We start from the raw sequence: 22,964 nt of genomic DNA, 5'->3' as shown, positions 1-22,964 counted from the left end.
CCAGACTGTTCCACAGATTTTAAATGTTGGATGTTCTCAGAAAGACATTTATCTGTTTCTTTCTCACTGTTTTGAATAACCTGCAGCAAATTTTCTTCGCATTCTGATTGAAAGCTTTCAGACTGCTCTTTAGATTTTACCCATGAATGTTCAAAAGATTCCCACGATTTTGACTGAATATTTTCAAAATCATGTATTTTCTCCATTTTCTTGTTAACGTCATCTTCCTGCAAGTCTTCCTTGGACCTTGATCGGGACTTTTCAAAATAAATGCTTTTCAAATCATGCCTTTTTTCAGTTTCTTTCTTATTGCTTTGAATGTCATCTTGCAAACTCTCCTTGAATTTTGATTGAAAGCTTTCTGAATGATCCGTAGCTTTTGACCAAGTGTTTACATAATCAGGTTTCTTTTCCATTCCCTTTTCATTGTCTTGGACACCATCCCATACTTTCTCTCTGGATTCTGATTCAGAATCATGGCTCTTATCTGCTTTTACAAACTGAACATTTGCCTCTAATTTTTCCTTAGGTTTTAATTGTGATGTCTCTGAATCTCTGGTTTTAAACTGAATCTTTTCAGTGGCATGTCTCTCTTCTGTTCCCTTCTGAGTACATTCAATATATTCCTTGAATTTTGACCGTGAAATTTCACCGCTGTCCTTGGATTTTGATCGAGAGCTTTCAACAACTTCCTTGGATTTTGACTGCCAGCTTTCAGCGCTGCCTTTTGATTTTGACTGTGAGCTTTCAGCGCTGTCTTTTGATTTTGACTGCCAGCTTTCAGCGCTGTCTTTTGATTTTGACTGCGAGATTTCAGTGTTGCCTTTTGATTTTGACTGCAAGATTTCAGAGCTGTCTTTTGATTCTGACCGTGAAATTTCAGAGCTGCCTTTTGATTTTAACCGTGAGATTTCACGACTGTCCTTGGACTTTGGCCGCAAGCTTTCAACACGGTCCTTGGACTCTGACTGTGAGCTTTCAATGCTGTCTTTTGATTTTGACTGTGAGCTTTCAGTGCTGTCTTTTGATTTCGACTGTGAACTTTCAGTGCTGTCTTTTGATTTCGACCGTGGGATTTCACTGCTGTCTTTGGGCTTTGACCGCAAGTTTTCAACACTGTCCTTGGATTTTGAATGCGAGTTTTCACAGCTATTCTTTAGTTTTGACCGTGAACTCTCACTGCTGTCCTTGGTTTTTGACCGCGAGCTCTCAACATTATCCTTGGACTTTGACCGTGAGCTCCCACAGCTATCCTTGGATTTTGACTGCAAGCTTTCAAAGCTGTCCCTGGGTTTTGACCGTGAACTCTCACCGCTGTCCTTGGGCTTTGAACGTGAGCTTTCAGTGATGTCCTTGGGCTTTGACCTCGAGATTTCACCACTGTCTTTGGGTTTTGACCTTGAACTTTCTGCACTGTCCTTGGGTTTTGACCGTGAGCTTTCAGCACTGTCCATGGATTTTGATCGTGAGTATTCTATGCCACCCTTGGATTTTGACCGCAGGTTTTCAACATTGTCCTTGGATTTCAACCCAAAGCTTTCAATGCAGTCCTTGGATTTTGATCGCAGACCTTCTGCATTGTCCTTCGGTTTAGATCGTGAGCTTTCAGTAATGTCCTTGGATTTAGATGCTGAACTTTCAGTACTGTCCTTTGATTTTGACCATGAGCTTTCAATGCTGTCCCTGGACTTAGACCGTGGGCTTTCAAAGCCATCCCTGGGTTTGGACCGTGAGCTTTCAATGCTGTCCCTGGGTTTTGACCTCGAGCTTTCAACGTTATCCTTGGATTTAGAATGTAAGCTTTCAATGCTGTCCTTAGATTTTGACTTTAAGCTTTCAACAGCATCCTTTGACTTTGAACGTGAGCTTTCAATGCTATCCTTGGATTTAGATCGTGAAGTTTCAGTACTGTCTTTGGATTTTGACTGACAGCTTTCACTGCAGTCCTTGGGTCTTGACTTTGTGCTTTCAACAGTGTCCTTCGATTTTGAACGAGAACTTTCAACTATTTCCTTCAATTTTGATTGAGAGCTTTCAGAATTGTGTCTCCTTTCTAGTCTTTTCTCGTTGCGCCTATCACCATGCAAATCCTCCTTGGACCTCAATCGTGCATCTTCAGAATTCTTTCTTTTCTCTTTACTCCTCACATCTTCCTGAAAATTTTCCTTTAATTTTGACTGAGAGCTATCAGATATAGCTTGAATCTCTTTCACTTTCTCATGACTTCTTGAATCTTCCTGCACTCTCTCTCTGGATTTTGACCAAGAGCTTCTAGAATCACTTCTCCGCTCTTTGCGTTTCACATCTTCCTGCACACTTTCCTTAGATCGAGACCGAGAGCGTTCAGAATCATTTCTCTTTTCCTTGCCTTTATCATCTTGCACAATTTCTTTAAATTTTGCTCGACTCTGCTCAACTTCATTTTTCTTTTCTTTGCTTTTTTCATGGCTTTTAGCATATTCATGCATGTTTCCCTGGAATTTGGTATAAGGGTTTTCAGAATTATTCTGTTTCTCTTTCACCTTTTCACTGGCATTAATGTCTTCTTGAGAGTTTTCTTTGAATTTTGGTCGAATAATTTCAGCTTCATTCCTCTTTTCTTTGTTCTTCTCATGGCCTTTTGTGTCTTCTTGTATATTGTCCCTGGATTTTGACAAAAAGCTTTCAGAATCACGTCTTTTTTCTTTCCCTTTTTCATCACCTTTCTCTTCCTTCACTTTTGAGTGGTCTTTTGGCTTAACATCTTGACTCTGTTCAATTACAGGTGAATCTGAAGAATTAGAGGAAACTGGAGTTTTGTTGTCACTCTTTGACACGATAATATAAAGACAATTTGGAATGGCTTTCTCCTCTGAAGGGTTCCTCAGCTTCTGATCAACATCTACATGAATATTGTCTGCAGAACCACTCTTAGACACCACCACTTGCTCATCACTTTCTTTTATGTGCTTTCCTTCATCTTTCTGCTTAGATAACTCTTTTTCATTCATATTTCCTTCTGATTCAAAGTTATTAAGTTTATTATTTGTTGACACTTTTAATGCTTCCATATCAGAATCTTGAGACGAGGAATTGCTTCTTAGCTGCTTTCGACAAGGCTCACGATCTATTTTCACTTCATTCCTACTCTCATTTGATTGAATGCACTCTGAAAGTCTTCTCATAGGCTTCGATGGCACATCTGAGGATGATGCACTCCTGGAATCTTTTAAAATAGAGGAAGTAACCACCTTCTCTTTGCTCTGAAAAAGAAACTTAAAGCAGAATTTTACGATTAAATTATAAGAAACAAACTATTGCCCTAAAGTGATCAGTCCAATTTTTACAAACACTAAGCTGAACAGAAATATCTGTTCATCTTTTACAGTATAATAAAGATTAACACTGAAATAAAAACTACTTATTTTAAATGATCAAACAATAATAGTGCAGAAAAATATTTTTGCATCACAATGTCCAAATAGGCTGGTTGAATTACTCTATGCAAATTAGATACAAACAGGACAGTAGGAGTAATCTTTCAAAAGCATCCAAAATCAAAATTCAAATGTGTTATCAAATCATAGCATGTAATGCACTCCATCTTCAGTACTAAGTATACAATATCCTTTAAAATTAATCAAATATCAATTTCTACATTGAAGAATAAAACCACTTTTCCTACTTAATTTCAGGACCTGTAGTACATACATTCTTGATACGAGTAATGTGTTTACATATTTAAGCTGCAATATTTTAATTGCTAACCATCACACACCAGAGTAAAGCCAATTATTTCAAATATGCTAAATGATAACTTGCTTTCATATACTACCTCCATTTTAGTCTGTCTTTCTTTAAAGTCTTCTGGCTGTGCACGCTTTCTTTTTCGATCTTCATGCAAGACATGTTCCTCTGATAGGGTTCTGCAGGAAAAGGTAATGTTAAGACATTACGACTAAAAGAAATCAAATGTTTGCAAATCATTTTTTTCAGTCAATGATGCTATTTGACAAAGGGGGGCCTGAGTTAGAGGGATTGCAGTTTCTTTTTAAAAATATAAATTATTAACAACAAGGAACTTAAAAATCGCCTCATCAGCATTAAGATGACATAAACTGGAAGATGGTTACTAAATCAAATAAAAAAGCAGATGCTAGACATCTAAACTAAATCACACAAAATACTGAAAACACTCAGTAGTTCAGTCAGCATCTGTGAAGAGGTCCAACAAATTTGTATTTCGAGTTTGCATCAGGAATTGCATTAGCTTCAGGAATTTTTAAGATTTTTTTAAAAAGCCATTTCAGAGCACTCAAGTCTATGTTCAAATTACAATTGCGTGCAGATGTAAATAGCAACAGTACAGTACCAAATTATATGTTAAAATGATTGTGCTAAAAATGAAATTTCTAAGTTTACCTCTTTTGCCACCAGTTTATTTTTAAGTACTCAGTCTTTATTCCTTTTTACAATTTTAAAATTATATCACTTTTAACTGTTGAAAAGTGTGACATCTACCTTTGTTGTGCTTTTTATATTTCATATATTCCGGCAGTCTAATTTACTTAGTTAAGATGTAACTTCTGATCAGTTTCAAGCTGTCCAAAGGCAGTTAAATTAAATGGAGCAGTGACATTAGAACTAATTATTGAAATACCTTGTCAAATTTATGCAAGGGTAAGTATTTCTAGATTGTGTTCAGGAGAGTTTCCCACAGCAGCTCATGCCTGGTACAACAAGAAACGAGGCATTGCAAGATCTGGTTCTTGGAAATAAAGTCAGCCATGCCCAGCAAGTGTCAGTGGATCTGCATTTTGGGGATAGTGATCATTGTCATAAGCTTTAGGGCGACAGTAGAAGAAGAAAAAGGGCAATCCGGAGTAAGAATGCTTTACTGGACTTCAATGGGGCAAGAACAGACCAAATGGGCAAGAATGGGCTGAATGCATTGAAGGTTGATGGGAAAAACAGTAGTTGAACAATGGGCCACCTTTAATGAGATGGTTTGGACATTGTTGAAGCTTATTCCTTCAAAACAGAAAGACAGGGCAAACAAACTCACCGGATGAGAAAGGAAATACAGATTAAGATAAAGCATGCTTATGATAGCTGTCAAGTAGAAAATATAATTGGCAACCACACTGAGTACAGAAGGGAGATGTAAAAACAAATAAGGATTATGAAAAAACACGAGCAGCTAATGTAAAAAGTTTTCCACAGGCACATAAACAGTAAAACAAAAGGGTGGTGAAAGGAGTAGGGCTGACTTGCGATTAAAAAGGGGATTTGTAAACAAAGGAATGGAGCATAGTTGAGGAGTTAAATGAATACTTTACATCTAAGAGTGTGTGGAAATTGCAGAATCTTTCAATCTTTCTTGTACTAGACGGTGATGCCACAGGATAGAGAATTGCAATGTCCTTGTTCAAAAAAGACAAAGATAAGCCCAACAATTACAGATGAGTGAATACAACTTCAGTGATGGGAAATATCTTGAAATAAGTAGGAACATAGGAACATGCATAGCCCATTCAGCCCCTAGAGCATGTTCCACCATTCAACAAGATCTTGGATGTTCTGTGACCTAATTTCAAACATCTGCCTTTGGCCCATATCCCTTATCACCTTTGCTTAACAAAAATTTATCAAACTTAAGACTTCAAAGCATCCACTGCCTTTTATGAAATAGACTTCCAAACCTCTACCCACCTTTTATGTGTAGAACTGCTTCCAAACACCTCTCCTGAAAGGTCTGACCCTAAATCTCAGGCTATGCCCCCTAGTTCTAGAACCCCTAACCAGTGGGAATATCTACCACTAGTTACCTACCTTGTCTTTTCCTGTTATTACTTTGAAGACTTTGATTAGATTACCCCTAAACCTTCTGAATTCTACAGAAATCAAGCCTAACTTGTAAAATTACTCCTTATAACTTAACCCCTGAAGTCCAGGTAATATTCTTGTAGGCCTATGCTGTACTTCCTCCAAGGCCAACGTATTCGAACTAATTATTTGGTTAAAATTAGTAATCATGTGGAAGAATGCGGGTTAATCAGAAAGAGCTAGCACAGATTTGGTAAGCTGTTTTGAAGAGGTTACGGACAGAGTTGATGAGGCTAATACTGATGAATGTACAAACGAGGAACAAGAATATGCCATTCCACCATTGAAGCTTGCTCCACTATTCAATAAAAGTATGGCTGATCTAAGTTTAACCTCAGTTCTGCATTCCTGCGTATAATGTTCTAAACCCCTGGTAATCAAGAATCTAAAATCTGGTGATGTGTACATGGAATTTGATACAGTGCCACACATCAGACTCATGAGAAAAGTTTAGCTCATGGAAAAAACAGCATAGTAACAAATATACAAAATTGATGGAGGGAAATTAAATGATTAATGAGCAATGATTAATGGATACCTTTCAGGCTGGAGGGAGATTTGTAGTGGAGTTCCCTAGGTTAATTTTAGGACCTTTGCTTTTCCTGATATATATTAATGATCGAGATCTTGTGTGCAGGAGATAATTTTCAAGTTTGTAGATGACACTAAATTTGAAAGCACTTTGAACTGAATGGAGGATAGTGGAAAATCACAAAAGGACATTGACAAATTGGAGTGAGCAGATAGGTCGGAGATTAAGATCAATGCAGAGAATTGTGAGGTGACAATGTGGCAAGAAGAACATGGAGAATCAGTTTCAAAATGCAATCCAACCCTCAAGGTTGTGCAGGAACAGAGAGGTTTAGGCATGAGTCACTAAAGGTGGCAGCACAGGTACAGTGAGCAGTTAATAAAATATACAGTAATCTAAACATTATTAATAGGGGCATAATAATAATAATAATAGGGGCAGGAGGTCATGCCGAACTTTCATAAGACACTAGTTAGGCTCGACTAAAGTATTGTGTACAGTGCTACACTTTAGGAAGGATATGAACACATCAGAAAATGTGAAGAGGTGGCTTACAAGGATAGTTCCAGGGATGACAAATATCAGGTATGAAGACAGACTGCATAAATTGGGACTGTTCTCCTTGGAGATGAGAAGGCGAAGAGGGGATTTTATAGAAGTTTTCGGAATCATAAAGGGATTTCCACAGAAGAATCAAAAATAACAGGGAAAAGATATAAAATAATTTGCAAAAGAAGCAAATGTGATGTGAGAAAAAAAGACTTGTTCATACTTATGCCACACAAATGTCAGGCCATGACCATCACCAATAAGAGACAATCTAACCACAGCTCCTTGACATTCAATGGTGTTACCATCACTGATTCCCCAAACATCAACCATCCTGGGAGTTATTATTTATCAGAAACTCAACTCCACTTGCCACATAAACTCAGTGGCTAGAAGAGCAGGTCAGAGGCTGGGAATACTGCAGTGAGTAACTCACCTCCTCACTCCCCAAAGCCTGCCCACTACCTACAAATCACAAGTCAGCAGGGTGATGGAATACTCCCCAGTTGCCTGAATGGGTGCATCTCCAACAACATAAGAAGCTTGACGCCATCCACACAATGCAGCCACTTGATTGGGACCACATCTACAAACATTCTCTACCACTGATGCTCAAAAGCAGCAGTGAGTACTATCTACAAGATGCACTGCAGACATTCATCAAAGAGCAGCACAGTGATTAGCACTGCTGCCTCACAACACCAGGGACCTGGGTTCAATTCTAGCCTCGGGTGACTGTCTGTGTGGCGTTTGCACATTCTTCCCATGTCTGCGTGGGTTTCCTTTGGGTGTTCCGGTTTCCTCCAACAGTTCCAAAGATCTGCAGGTTAGGTGGATTGGCTATGCTAAACTGCCCATAGTGTCTAGGGTGGGAAATGCAAGGATACGATAAGGTAGGGGGTGGGTCTGGGTGAGATGCTCTTCGGAGCGTAGGTGTGGACTCCATGGGCCAAATAGCCTCAAGCAACACCTTCCAAACCCATGACCCACTTTCACCTAAAAGGACAAGGGCAGCAGATACATGGGAACACCACCAGCTTCAACTTCCCCTCCAAGCCACTCACCGTCCTGACTTGGAAGTATATCGCTGTTCCTGTACTAACACTAGATCACAATCCTGGAAGTCCCTCCCTAACGGCACTGCGTGTCAACCTACAGCGGTTCAAGAAGGGAGCTCACCACGACCTTCTCAAGGGCAATTAGGGACAGGCAATAAATGCTGGCTAGCCAGTGATGCCCATATCTTATAAATGATTCAAGAAAACTGAGCAATTACCATCTAAAACACATCACCTGGACGTATGGTGGAGGCAGGTTCAACAGAAGCATCTAGTAAGGCCATTAGATGATTATTTAAATAAAGACAATATTTAGGGTTATGAAGGAAAGGCAGAGAATGGCGCATAGCCGTTTCAGCTGAGACTGACATAGTACTAGAGATGTACAGCATGGAAACAGACTCTTTGGTCCAACTCGCTCATGCCAACTAGATGTCCTAAATTAATCTAGTTCCATTTGCCAGTATTTGGGCCATAGGCCTCGAACCCCTTCCTATTCATATACCCATCCAGAAGCCTTTTAAAATATTGTAATTGTACCAACCTCCACCACTTATTCTGGCAGCTTATTCCATACACACACCACCCTGTGCTTGAAAAAGTTGCCCTGCAGGCGTTTTTAAAATTTTTCCCCTCTAACCTTAAATGTATGCCCTCTGGTTTTGGACTCCCCCACTCTGGGGGGAGAAAAAACCTTGACTATTAGCCCTATCCATGCCCCTCATGATTTTATAAACACCGACACTCCGGGAAAATAGCTCCAGACTATTCAGCATCTCCGCATAGCTGAAACCACAAAACCTGGCAACATTCTTGTAACTCTTTTCTGAACCCTTTCAAGTTTCACAACATTCTTCCTATAGCAGGGAGACCAGAATTGAATGTGGTATTCCAACAATGGCCTAACCAATATCCTGTACAGCCACAACAAGACCTCCCAACTCCTATACTCAACGCACTGACCAATAAAGGCAAGCGTACCAAACGCCTTCTTCACTATCCCATCTACCTGCAGCTCCACTTTCAAGGGACTATGAACCAGCAATCCAAGGTCTCTTTGTTCAGCAACACTCCCAAGAACCTTACCATTAAGTGTACAAGTCCTGCCCTGATTTGCCCTACCAAAATGTAGCATCTCACATTTATCTAGATTAAACTTCACCTGCCACGCCTTGGCCCATCTGATCAAGGTCTCGTTGTACTCCGAGATAACATTCTTCGCTGTGCGCTACACCACCAATTTTGGGGTCATCTGCAAAGTTACTAACCACACCTACTATGTTCACATCCAAATCATTTACATAAATGACAAAAAGCAGTGGACCAGCACCGAACCTTGCGGCACACCGCTGGTCACAGGCCTACAGTCCAAAAAACAATCCTCCACCACCACCCTCTGTCTCCTACCTTTCAGCCAATTTTGTATCCAAGTGGCTAGTTACTTGATTGTCCAAATGGCCTCTTTCTGCAATGGAATGATTCTGAGATCCTGCAGGCTAATATTCCTCATGTACACTAGGAGTCATTTTATCAGTTATCCAAGGAAATTTTCTTTCTCAGACAATGCCTGAAGAATTATTATACCTTAAATCTCCTTTTCTTTTTCTTCTTAAGGCCACTTTTTTCTCCAAGACTTTTTGTTCTTTTAAAGTTGCTTTATTTACTTTAGAATTTAAGGCAGCTGATTGTTGCATTTTCCTCGAATTAATCACAACGTCCGAATTACTATCAATACCTGAAATAAATATTAAGGAAGAGCGTGTATAGAAATAATTAAAATGTAATCTTCAGGCACTTTGAAGAGATAAGCCTCTCAAAATTTAATAAATACGCAAGGACAAAGCTAACATTGAAGGATCACAATGTCAAAGGACCAAATAGCAGTTCTTAGCATATTTAGTCTCGTGTATTTGGTTTTCAGCTAAGAACATGGAAGCACATTGCTTAATTCCATTTTAGAAAAGTTCTGGATATAGTCTGTTTGCTCTGACAAGAAATTGACGAAACAGGAAGAAACATTTACAAGTTTACAAGCACCACTAACAGGAATATTTTTCATCAAGTCATGATATAACAAAAAGACAACTTGTAAATCTTGATAAACATGACTTTAAATTAATTTCCATACAGTTCTAACTAACGAGAAAAGACAATGTTTTCAACACTGGTTGAAGCATTCAATTTATTCCAGAGCCTTTAGCCAGTTTGATGGGGTTATTGATTTCAGAGGTTGCTGTGTGCAGGGAATTCTCTGATAAGAAAACAGGAATATGAGTACACTTTTGAGGGAAAAATTCCTAAACAGTTTGACAACATACATTTTAACTGAGTGCAAGTTCATAGTTCCTTGAAAGTGGAGTGTCAGGTAGATAGGATAGTGAGGAAGACACTTAGCATGCTTGCCTTTTATTGGTCAGTGCATGGGGTGTTGGAGTTGGGAGGCCATATTGTGGCTGTACAAGACATTGATTAGGCCACTTCTGGAATACTGCATGCAATTCTGGTCTCCTTGCTACAGGAAAGATGTTGTGAAACTTGAAAGGATTCAGAAAAGATTTACAAGGATGTCGCCAGGGCTGCAGGGTTTGAGCGATAGGGAGAGGCTGAATAGTCTGGGTCTATTTTCCCTGGAGCGTCAGAGACTGAGGGGTGACCTTATAGAAATTTATAAAATCATGAGGGGCATGAATAAGGTGAAAAGCCAAGGTCTCTTCCCCGACAGTGGGGGAGTCCAAAACTAGAGGGTATAGGTTTAATGTGAAGGGGAAAGATTTAAAAAGGGACTTGGGGGGCAATTTTTTCACGCAAAGGGTGGTGCGTGTATGGGATGAGCTGCCAGACTAAGTGGTAGAGGCTTGTACAATTACAAAATTTAAAAGGCATCTGGATGGGGTATATGAATTGGAAGGGCTGAGGGGGATATGGGCCAAATGTTGGCAAAAGGAACTAGATTCATTTAGGATATCTGGTCTGCATGGACGAGTTGGACTGAAGGGTCTATTTCCATGCTGTACAACTCTATGACTCTATGAAAGATTTTGTTAATAAAAACACATTAAACCAGATTTAATTGTTTGGGAAATATGCAATAACCATTTAATGTTTGAGAGTAAATGCATAGCAAGTACACCATTTGCAACTTTGAATTAAAGAGTTGACTACCTTTTTGCAGTGTTTGGTGATATTCTTCATCACTGCACCTTTCTTTTGGTGGTCTGTCTTTATCAGTTTCCACCTGTTTATGCTTATCATCTCCCCTTTCCCTGTTCCACTGCCGCCTGAGTAACCGCTCTGCTTTTTCCTTTGCCTGCGTAAATAGATGGTAACAGCATTTCAATTATATCTAGTATGCAAAATACATAGCTCTCAGTGATGGTTGAAAATTCCCAGGTGAGCTCTATCATTCCCTCATAAATTCTGTTCATAGCAGTGCTTGTTACATGGCTGCCATCTGATTTTATCATTTGTTTGGATATTTTGGTACTTGGTATTTGGTTTGTTGTAATTGTTATTTACGATTCATGCCATGCACAGTAAGTGTACAAAATGCTTTCTTATCAATGGATATAGACTTGTATTCCAAACTTGTTGAAAGGGAAACCAGTAATGCTTTGTTGTTGAGCATTTGAAGCTCAAGCATAAATTAGTTTTAAATTAAATATGTCTAGCACAATTTAACTGGTTCCAGATGTCATGAGATTGGTATGAAAAAAGCATCTGTAGCATTCATGGTTCCTATACTTCAGTTTGCACAATCCTAGATTAATATCCCAGCATTACTTTCCAAATATTTCTCAGTAATGCAATGAGAAATAAGTCACAGACGATGAGTGAATTTCACAACGGTTATCTCACAGAGGAACAGATGGAATGCCAAAGAAAGCAGCTCAGAAGCCGGAAATCAGATAAAAACAAAGTGCTGGAAATCTCTCAGGCAACATTCATGGGAAGAGGCAGAGTTAACTTTGCAGGTCTAATATCTTTTGCCTGGGAAAACCTGGAGATATAACATGTTTTAAGCGAGTACAAAGACGGGGACATGGGTACAGTGGGGGAGGAGAACAAAAGGGAAAGTCTGTTCAGTCCACAGGCATAACCGAGGGCTTCTGGCTACTGTCGTTGTGATTCATCTTCTTATTCTGAATTCTTGTCCTTGATCTTAAGAAACAGCATCTCATCTTTCCATGAGGCACTTTACATCGTTCTGGACCAGACATCAATTTCAACAATTGTAGAACACGATCTCTGCCCTTTTTTAATCTTATGGTAGCTGTTGGTGATGATTTTGAGATTTGCTTTTATACGTCCACGAGACACATCATTTATTTCCTTACTTGTCGCCTGGTGTTGTGATCCATTAGCATGTTTTTGCCTCACATCACTTATCATCAGCTAACTTCCCTAGACTTCCATCCTATCATAGGCTTTCCCTTTCGTACTATCCTAGTACTCCACAACTTTGGTACATTTCTAACATTCCTAGCTCTGGAAAAAAATCATCAACCTGAAATTGCAACACTATTTCCCTCTCCACAGATGCTACCAAACCTGTTGAGTACTTCCCAATATTTTTATGTTTCTGTTAGACTGGAATCCCTGTTTGCAGACAAAGTGGCTGAGAATGATTAAACATGACAGTGCAATAACCAAATCAATAAGAGATAAAATAATAAATTAGCAAACCACTCCAGGTCTGCAACAAATTGAGCTCATTGTCAAAGCCAGTTATTTCATGAAATCAATTACCTAACATACAAATAGCACAAAAATAAAATATAAACTTCAGTCACTTCATCTAATTGTCTCATTCATTCCACACCCCCTAATTCAAAGTATAAATTTTCAAACTAGCAACAGGAATAAGGAATAGCTCAAACTTACGATTGACTGTCGACGTTGAACTACCGTTTCTTCATCATCCGAATCACTATAATACTTTGAATACAGAAACGGTTTATGGACGTATGGATGTCGTACAGGTTTTGCTCTGCCCTCCTTTTGTTCCTCATTTGTTTCCAATTTAGTATCTTTTTCTAAATAAAGATAAGATTTGATGAAAGCCTGCACAAAATTATTTACTTTATTTTCTCTTCAGCTTCCTGACTCCATCAGCCTCAGCACAATATACCATACTCATGAGATGGTTGAACACAGAGCAGCAAGCCACTGTTTTATATCGGAATTGACCCTCATTAGCACTTTCATCAGACGTGCTGTCTCTTTGAGTGAAGGGATTACCACGTGGTGGGTGCTTAATTTCAGGTGTTCCCTAACTAATGACTTGTGACAACAAATTATTTATGCATCTAATAACTTGAAACTTATTGTTATCAATTAAATGGATTTTGGCATTCTTGCTTACATACAATTACTGATGCAGTATGTCTAAAATGCATAATATACCACAATATCTTTAAGGACATTTAAGGGATTCAATTTCATGTGTGAATGTGCTACTATTTAATGTGAAAATGGAAATTTTATACACTACTCTGTACTGTCGATATGCTTTTGATTTCTATTGGCAGTTGCACATGCAAAATTGATTGTACAAGTTCATGATCAACTCAACAGATTATTTTATCACTGTGAGGAGAGGAGTAACAGTGTACATATCATAGAATCCTTACAGTGTGGAAGCAGGCCTTTTGGCCCATCAGTACAAAAGATCCATCTCTGGCTTGAAAGGCAAGTTGAGGATATTATTAATTCAAAATCAAAGCTTATATTGTTACAAAGGTTACTAAGCCTGAGGATCAGAGTGTTTTCAAAGTCGGCCAAGGATGTCCAAAATGCTGAAAAGGGATAAAAAGAATGAATCTAAACTAGTAAGGTAAATAAAAATTGATTGCAAGAGCTTTTATGAGTATATAAAAAGAATAAGGATAATTAATGCAAATATTGGTCCGTTAGAGGCAAAGACCAAGTCGAATGTACCCAAGTTTGCTGAGGATACAAAGCAAGTTGGAATGCAAGCTGGGAGGAAGAAAAATGCTGCAAAGAGATACAGAAAGGTCAAATGAGTGGGCAGCAAGTTGGCAGATGGAGTATGCAGTTTGAAATTCTTTATCCAAAAACCTCAGGACCAACTGTTTTTCGGATGAAGGATATTTTTGGTTTTCAGATATCATAAGACCATAAGCTATAGTAGCAGAATTAAGCCTTTCAGCCCACAAGTCTGCTCCACCATTCAAGTATATCCGATATACTTCTCAACCTCATTCTTCTGCTTTCTCCCCGTAATCTTTGATCTCTATACTAATCAAGAACCAATCTTAAAAGCACTCAATGACTTAGCTTCCACAACCTTGTGACAACAAGTCTCACAGATTCATCATTTTCTAATTGAAGAAATTCCTTCGCATCTTTGTTTGAAAGGGTTTTCCATTTACTGTAAGGTTATACCTCTGGTCCTAGTCTCTCTAACTAGTAAAAACATCTTGTCTGTGTCCACTTTATCTAGACCTCTCATTTTTCGGTAAGTTTCTGGGAGATCCTTCTAAATTCTATCAAGTACAGACCCGGAGTCCTCCACTGGTCCTCACATGACAAGCCTTTCATTTGCAGGATCATTCTTGTTAACCTCCTCTGGACCCCCTTCAACGCCAGCACATCTTTCATTAGATGCGGGGCCTAAAACTAGTCACAAAATCCCGAATCGGTCTAACAAGAGCCTATACAATTTTGGTAACAAGAAATAAAAATGTTGAGAGACACTATTTTAAGTGCTTTATTTATTCCAAAAAAAAAGTCAGATTTTTGAAAAATATATATTTGCTTATGAAAACAGTTGAGGTAACTTATCCAAAGCAATCAGAGAAATACTTAGTCATAAACAACCTAATGTTTAAATAACTTGACTGAGTTATTAAATATTTTTGTGCTGAGGAAACAGAGGAGGTAATGCAGTTAACATGCTGTAAATGAACTTGCAAACAGTGTTCGATGAAGTCCCAAATCATATGGTTTTCAGGAATAGGGTTAAGGTAAGCATGTGGAATAAAACAGAAACAAAGTTTGTGAAACGAAAAGGAATAGCATTGATAAATGGTTGCTTTAGCAACTGAAGAAAGGTATACAAGAGATTCCCAGGGTTCAGTACTAAGATCATTGCTATTAGAATTTATCAATGATTTAAACCTGGGGGTACAAGGCGCAACTTCAAAATTTGCAGATGACACAAAAGTTAGGAGTACTTAACTGTAGAATAGCAAAAGAATTCAAAAGCACAAACGGGTTGATGAAATGACCAGACTGATGTGAGTTGCAATTTAATGCAGATGACTGTAAAGTGACATATGTGGATACAAAAGATGAGGAGAAACAATATAAACTAGGAGGTACAATTCTAAAGGGGGTGCAGGGACAGAGAAACCTGTGGGTATGTGTGCAGAGATCACTAAAGATGGCAGAGTAGGTTCCTGAGCTCACAAACATATAGGATCCTGAATCTATAAGTAGAGTCAGCACAGTACAATACCAAGAATATTGGAATAATATTTCTAAAATAAAAATTGATTTGCTTTAACTGGTGCATTGTTTTCAGTTCTGGGCACTTTGTGAAGGATGCAAAGGTTTTTCGAAGGTGCAGAAAACATGGTTCCAGGGATGAGAACCTTGAGTTATGTAGAAAAACTGGGAAGTTTAGTGTGGTTATTTTTAAGAGAAGTAGAGATTTGACAGATTTGTTGAAGATCATGAAGGGCCTAGACAGAGATATAGATTTAAAATGATTGGCAGAAAAATCAAAGACGATAGAATGAATGACCTTTTTTAATACAATGTGTGGTTAAGAAATAGAATGCAGTTCTTGAAAAGGTGGTGGAGACAAATTGAATTGAGGCTTTCGAAAATGAGAACAGGGTAAACATCTGAAAGAAAGAAAATGCAGATTTCAGAGAGGACAGGGAGTGGAATTATAAATTGCTTTTGTAGAAAGCCAGTGCAGATCAAATGGCCTCTTTCTGTGCTGTCGTTATTTGATGACACTACTGTGCGTCTTTACCAATGCTATTTTTTCCAGATGCAAAATGTTTATGATATAAAATTTCCTTAATGACTCTCCTTTTGATATTAGCAAAACCTTTCTGCTATTTTAACCCAAGTGGTGAATCTAAGCAAGACTTACTTTGACATAAATTCTATTACATACGAAGTAGTTCTTTATAAGATCCAACACGTTTTCAAAGTAAGGTAATTTTTAAATCAGTTTTACAATCTTACTTTAAATTTATGGAGTTACATGATGTAATACTCAAGCAATAAAATCAGAAAATACTGAGACTACACATATGTTCTTTCAAAATAAGCTGATTCAGCTTTGCACAGTCCCCGAAACAGGTACTCAAGAACAAGCTGTGACTAAAATAAATATTATTTAATTTTCAGTTTTGATGGATCATCTACAGCTAAAATATTAACTTTTGCAGGCTGGTGTTCATGAACTTGAAGGTGAAATAAATCATCCCTTTGCACTTATGCTGCGACTACATAGCTTAATCTTTTGTTCATCTTGGCTCACATTAAATCCAATGAACAATACAAAGTATTGATGATAGATGCAGTACCTTCTGAACTTTGATCCTGGTCTTCTTCAGTGCTGTCAGAAGCCGCAACTTCACCCTCCTCCTCTTCATCATCATCCACATCAAAAGACGACAGATCACTGGTATGGACTGAACTAACAGTGATGTCACTGAGGCCTTCAAAATCAGAATCGTCCAAAGAATATTCTGAAAAATGACAAAGTAGTTTAACTTTAAAATTCCAACAATGTGAAATTTCTCTTAGAAACTAATTTCCAAAAAACTTAGCTGGATAGCTTTGTATTTATCTTGTCTTCTGCTTCATCTTTCCCTCAATTACATTTTAAAAAACTGTAAATGTAAACCACCTTCCTGGAGTAATGGACAGCAGATAATGTATTATACTGGTATTGCAACCAGTCATGGTTCTGAAATGCTAAAATTTAGTACTCTACTCATTTTACAAAGTAACTAACTATGCAGAGGATCTCCAATATGGGGTAGGCCAGTTAAAAGGCAACAGACATAAAGTGAATTTGAGCAAGAGGCAATGGCAGAAGTGAAACACACCAGGTTTTTACACAGTTGATGGATACAAGATTGTAGAATTTCCAGAGGTGGGTGTACAGGTAATATTGGAGGTTAATGTTCATGGAGACAAATCACAGGAACTTGGATTTACATCCAGTATGCCAAAAAAGAAATAATGAAGGCACCAACTAGAATTTTCCAGAAGTTTACAGAATAGAAAATCGAGCTCAAGAGTTGCAGAGTGCCTGCTCTGACTCCTCAAAATGAACATAGCAAGAAGGAACCAGAAAATTATAGGCCAATTAGTTATTCAGGGACAAATAGCATAGATTTCTAAATTGCAGGTCAAGTTTGAGCAATTTAATAATTATTTGCAGTAGTAGATGTTAAAAAAAAAACAATGAATGTAGCTTGTCTGAATATTCAAAAGCATGGAATAAGGTATCACATAAAATACATGTGGCAAAGCTAACAATACATGGAACTGAAATGAACGTCTCAGCATAGATCAATATAGCGGGTAGACAGAAAGAGACTAGTATAAAAAGAACCCTCTCAGATCAGAAAGACATGAGTGTCATATTATAAAATGTGGGTGGTGATGAACTCTTAATTGCCACCAACACAAACAAAATAAACTCAAGGGGCAATAAGACTATAGTCAAATTATGGGTTAGTAGCATAATCATAGACAATCATAGAATTCCTACAGTGTGGAAAGCAGGCCCTTCAGTCCAACAAGTCCACACCAACCCTCAGACATCCCACCCAGACCTATCCCCATGTAACCCATCTAATCTACACATCCCTGAACACCATGGTAATTTAGCATGGCCAACCCACTCAGCCTGCACATCTTTGGACTGTGGGAGGAAACTGGAGCACCGAGAGGAAACCCACGCAGACACAGGGAGAATGTGCAAACTCCACACAGACAGTCGTACAAGGATGGGATCAAACCCGGGTCCTTGGCACCGTGAGGTAGCAGTGCTAACCACTGAGACACTGTGGCAAATATTAAAAAAAATTAATAAATGCAATGATAAGTAGATGGACCAAATTAAAGATTTAGTTTTAAATGTTGGTTGTAAGTGTAGATTCTGAATTTCTCTTTATAAAACATAATTGATAATTTTAGTGAATCTCTCCTGCAGACTTCAATGTCTTTTATTTTAGAAAGGGTGCATTAATTTATTTTCATGATGGGTTTACCTGCCTCTTAATCAATTTATGCGCTACTTTACAGTTAAGCAAGTTCCAACTTGCAAAAATTAATTCTATGCCTCCTAGATCCAAGTCTAGATCACTCATAGAGAAGGAAAATGAGTTAAATGCTAATGGCTAGGTTTCATTACCTTTACATCTCTCCAGTGTTAAAAATATTCATTAATCACTGGTCTGGTTTCTGTTCTTTAACCAACTCTCTATCCAGGCGGCCATCATGTTCCCTTTATTACTGTGCAGATTAATTATTAATTAGCAAACTTCCTACTTCACACTTCAAATGTCCTTTGAAAATCACAGACATGAAAACCACTGCATTTCCTTCATCAATAGAGTGTTAATTCGTAAACAGCTGCATTAAATTTCTCACACCTTGTCTTTCACATGTCAACTATCCTGAATGAACTCCTGAGCAGATGTGTCACTTTGGGAACCGTGCATCAAAAAATGATTGAAAGATAAGGTAAAAGCTCATTTCTCGTACAACTCTCCTTAGTATTCTTTGACGGATGCCATCAAAGTCCACTTAGTGCCACTGCTGGAGTTTTATTAATTTATTTGCAGCATCTAAGCATATCTACGTCAAATAGCCTCACAACAATTTGCGTCTCCACCTCAAACTTTATTCACAATACGTTGCATAGTTAAACATATGAATAATTGAACCCCTCCTGTTTGGTAATACTTTATTATTGTAAAAATTATTTGTTAGAAATAATCAGTGCAGATATATCAACAATTAATCATTAATTAACAATTCTGACTGCACTGCCTTGTAAAGCAATATTATGTACATGGGAAAGATAGATTTTGAGATATATATTGGCAGAGCATGTATCCACTTGAAACGCAAAGACGCATACTTAAGTAAACCAAAGGATATGTACAAAATTATTTGTGAAATTTGAACAAATTCAGTTTTTCTGTACACATTGACTCAAACCTTTTTAAATTTTCAGTCTAGAAAATAAGCTCTACATTTTGTTGTCCCCTTGTATTTTAAAGCATGGTTTAGTTATTAGGTATTCACTGGTATTTTACCGATTACCTGCTATAGTCGCATGCACGTTAATCAAAATGCACACTGAGTTATAAAAATGTCTGCTAGTGCAAACCAGAATAAAGAATTCACATTACCTTTCTTCAAGTTTTCCTTGGCTTTCTGCTTAATAGTCAGAGCTGCAGTGATGTATTTCACAGATTCACATTCTTTTCCCTTTCCTCTTCTTTCCTCTTTTGAAAGTCCAAAATATTCATCCCTTCTTAAAACAACCACATCCTTCTTATCCACCTTATCAATTTTGTCTTTTATTGCGTTCATATCTTCAACACATTCCTCTATGATCTCAGATGTTTCCTTCTTTTCCTCAAAGTCCTTCTCAGGCATCAAAACATTAATTGAGCCTTCTGACTTAGAACAAATCCTTCCATCGTCTATTTTGGTTTCTAATACAAGCTTTTCTATTTCTTCAGTAGTGTGATCTTTCTCCATTCCCAAATCAAAACTTTGTTGAGTCTTAAATTCCGAAGTAAGGTTTTTCTTGGAGCTCTTTTCCCCATTTTTATTAGATGCATTTTCTACTGTAGACCTGGCTGCACTGGCTTCCTGATTAAGTGAGGTTATTGTGTCCAGAATAGAAAGAGCATCATCAGCTTTGCTTGTACTCGGACCACTAGACGAAAGACCTGCAAGTTGAAAACACTAAGTGTAATCCAATGGTATTGGAAATGATAAAATTATATTTAATGCACCACATAAATAATTTTAATTGTTAAGAATATTGTGAATTGGAAAAAAAAGCAGTAATTGAAATACAGCATTTAGACTTGTATGCTGCAGAAACTTCAGTTAAGTACAGGGAGACCACCTATTACAAACAACAATTATTTGTTATCACAATCTAAGAAAAAGTTATGAAAGCTGCATGTTATTGAACAGAGGGAGCAGCAGTTAAAGGGCACTCAGAAGGAGATGATAGAACACGCAGCACCATCTTATCCATTTTTCCTCCCAGCTATCATAAATGGTATGATTATTTAAGGTTGCAATGCGTTTCTGTACTGGCCAGGCAACAGAGTCACCAGGAAAAGATGAAGGACTAGAGGTGTGCCTCATCTTGCGCTTTTCACTCTGCTGCTAGAGCAGTTGATGAAACTAGACGGCACAGAAATAAAGTAGCCTGTGGCTGATGGTAAAGTTTAGCCTCGAGGCAGTCTATGGAAGGGACATTAAACTTTCTAGCAAGGAAGAACTATAGGGTAAAATACAACAAAGAACTGCGGATGCTGAAGATCTGAAACAAAAACAGAAATTGCTGGAGAAACTCTGCTTTCTCTTCACAGCTGCTGCCAGGCATGCTAAGTTAATGTTTCTGAAAAAGCAACACTACAGTTAATGTCGAATCAGAGATAGTAGGAACTGCAGATGCTGGAGAATCCGAGACAACAAGGGGCAGGGCTGGATGAACACAGCAGGCCAAGCAGCATCATAGGAGCAGAGAGGCTGATGTTTCGGGTCTAGACCCTTCATCAGAAAAAAAAAACAGTTAATGGCTTATTCTTGAAGAAAAAAAGGATAAGTTGTAAGACCTTCCAGAGTCTGGTGCTCTGATGTTCAAGCAAATGTGGTCAAATCACTAAACTTGCACAAATGTCTCTGAATTCTGGCAGACACAGTTTACTCAGGAGAGATGAGTAACAAGATTACTTCCAACTCAGCTTCCAAATGAATCAAATAAAAAAGAACCTTTTCAAGCTAGTTACTGTTCAAACCCAACCCTAACTGGGTCAAGAACAAAACAAGAGGTTATCACCAGTTATGTGATTTCTAGGAAGCCGTATGGGAAAAAAAAAGGCAAATGTCCACAGTCTCCTTTCAATTACCTCTCAAGGAAAACCACTCCACTTAGGTTACAAAACTTGGAATGAAATCCTTTTTCCACAGTCTTCCGAGCAATATTACATGTGAAGTGTCTTCGTAATAGTAAGACTTATGACACCATTAAGAATTCATTTACTTGAATAGACAAAACCTAACCTTTTCTGGCATGCTCCGCGAATATCTATATCATAAGTACTCCAAATTCACACTCTTCCATAAATTTAAATGCTGAGCCTCTCAAGGACATATTGTAAAGCTCCAGGAACAGCAGAACAACTTAGATAGCAATTCCATAATTTCTACATCTAACAATGCATGTGTAGTTGCTAGAACGGTTTGATTTATTCATTAACACCAGCGAGCAATGATAGCATCACCATTATTTTTATTCCGAAGTCCAGATTGACCATCAAAGATGGAAGCATCATCTATAATAACACTATGGTTATAGGAATGTTTATTCACAAGATTCTGAAAGGTTCTTCGGATTCATCCAATTGAACCATGTTATTTTTGTAAAATAATGCAAACCAGGCAGGATTTTTGTACACAAGCATTAACATTATTAGAGATACAATTCAATCACTAAGATAACATTTTACTCAAAAGATGGTTTACATTTACCTGCATGGGTGACATCTCTGATCACCTTAAATGCAATGCACCGCTCATTTCTTTCTCTATAATTTGCAGTTTTTTAAAATCATTTTTCATTTTTTGAAATAGCTTATACTAAATGCATAAATCCCAACTCTCAAGACAGTAACATTTCATCAAAATGATAAATGATAATATACTGCTCATGAATCAAATAGAGATCTTTGAAAACCACCTTTTGGATGAAACAATAAGGACCAACCAGGTTAGTTCTTCAGGTAGTACCTGGAGTTGTTGGCTCTGACTTCTCAGAGTTCGGCACAAGACTCACAGCAGTAGGCTCTTCTTTCCGATCCAAAGTTGCTAAAAACTCATGAACGGCTTTCTCAACCTGAGGCCGGAATATGTGATTTATCTTTGGATCCACAACTTGAGAAATGATCCTGTCAACACCAACCTCCAGCATACCTGATCTGTAAAATTATAAAAGATGATTTCCCAGAATAATCTAATACAATGTATTATGCATAGCGCCCATTGTTTTCATGCTTTTAGTTTTAATAAATCAAAGTGTACGCACGTTTTCAATCACATTTCCTAATTAAAACAGAATAAAAATATTCATATGTCCTCATTAAACATGAAGGCCACTAGCAATGCAAGCTACATATGTTTAGATATTCTCGCATCAACCTGGGGAGTGTTGCTTAACAAAGAGACCATGGAGTGCAGGATCATAGTTCCTTGAAAATGGAGCTGCAGGTAGATGGGATAGTGAAGGCAGCGTTTGGTACACTTGCCTTTATTGGTCAGTGTTTTGAGTATAGGAGTTGGGAGGTCATGTTGCAGCTGTACAGGACATTGGTTAGGTCACTATTAGAATACTATGTGCAATTCTGGTCTCACTGCTACAGGAAGGATGTTGTGAAATTTGAAAGGGTTCAGAAAACACTTATAAAGCATGTTGCCAGGGTTGGAGGGTTTGAGCTACAGGGAGAGACTGAATAGCTGGGGTTATTTTCCCTAGAGCGTCGGGGACTGAGGGGTTACCTATAGCGGTTTATGAAATAATAAGGGGCATGGACAGGGTAAATAGACAAGGTCTTTTCCCCGAGGTGGGGGAATCCAAAACTAGAGGGCATAGATTTAAGGTGAGAGGGGAAAGATTTACAAGGGACCTAAGGGGTAACATTATCTCGCAG

At 38.1% G+C, this 22,964-nt stretch overlaps 1 protein-coding gene across 1 annotated transcript; it reads right to left on the bottom strand.

Moving 5' to 3' along the window:
• Positions 1-6: 6 nt before the first annotated feature.
• Positions 7-22,237, bottom strand: bod1l1 (biorientation of chromosomes in cell division 1-like 1; the record flags this gene model as incomplete). The annotated part of the gene is made up of 8 exons (XM_048592736.1): positions 22,048-22,237; positions 19,422-19,970; positions 16,572-16,736; positions 12,886-13,037; positions 11,167-11,311; positions 9,589-9,739; positions 3,815-3,905; positions 7-3,242 (listed from the first exon to the last, which is right to left on the bottom strand). Coding segments are annotated over exons 1-8 (4,670 nt in total), but the record flags the coding sequence as incomplete, so codon positions are not given.
• Positions 22,238-22,964: the final 727 nt, after the last annotated feature.

The sequence above is a fragment of the Rhincodon typus genome, unplaced genomic scaffold (genome assembly GCF_021869965.1).
Source record: "Rhincodon typus isolate 14 unplaced genomic scaffold, sRhiTyp1.1 hic_rhity00001733, whole genome shotgun sequence".
NCBI classification, from domain to species: domain Eukaryota; kingdom Metazoa; phylum Chordata; class Chondrichthyes; order Orectolobiformes; family Rhincodontidae; genus Rhincodon; species Rhincodon typus.
This window is presented reverse-complemented; position numbering and strand designations above follow the sequence as displayed.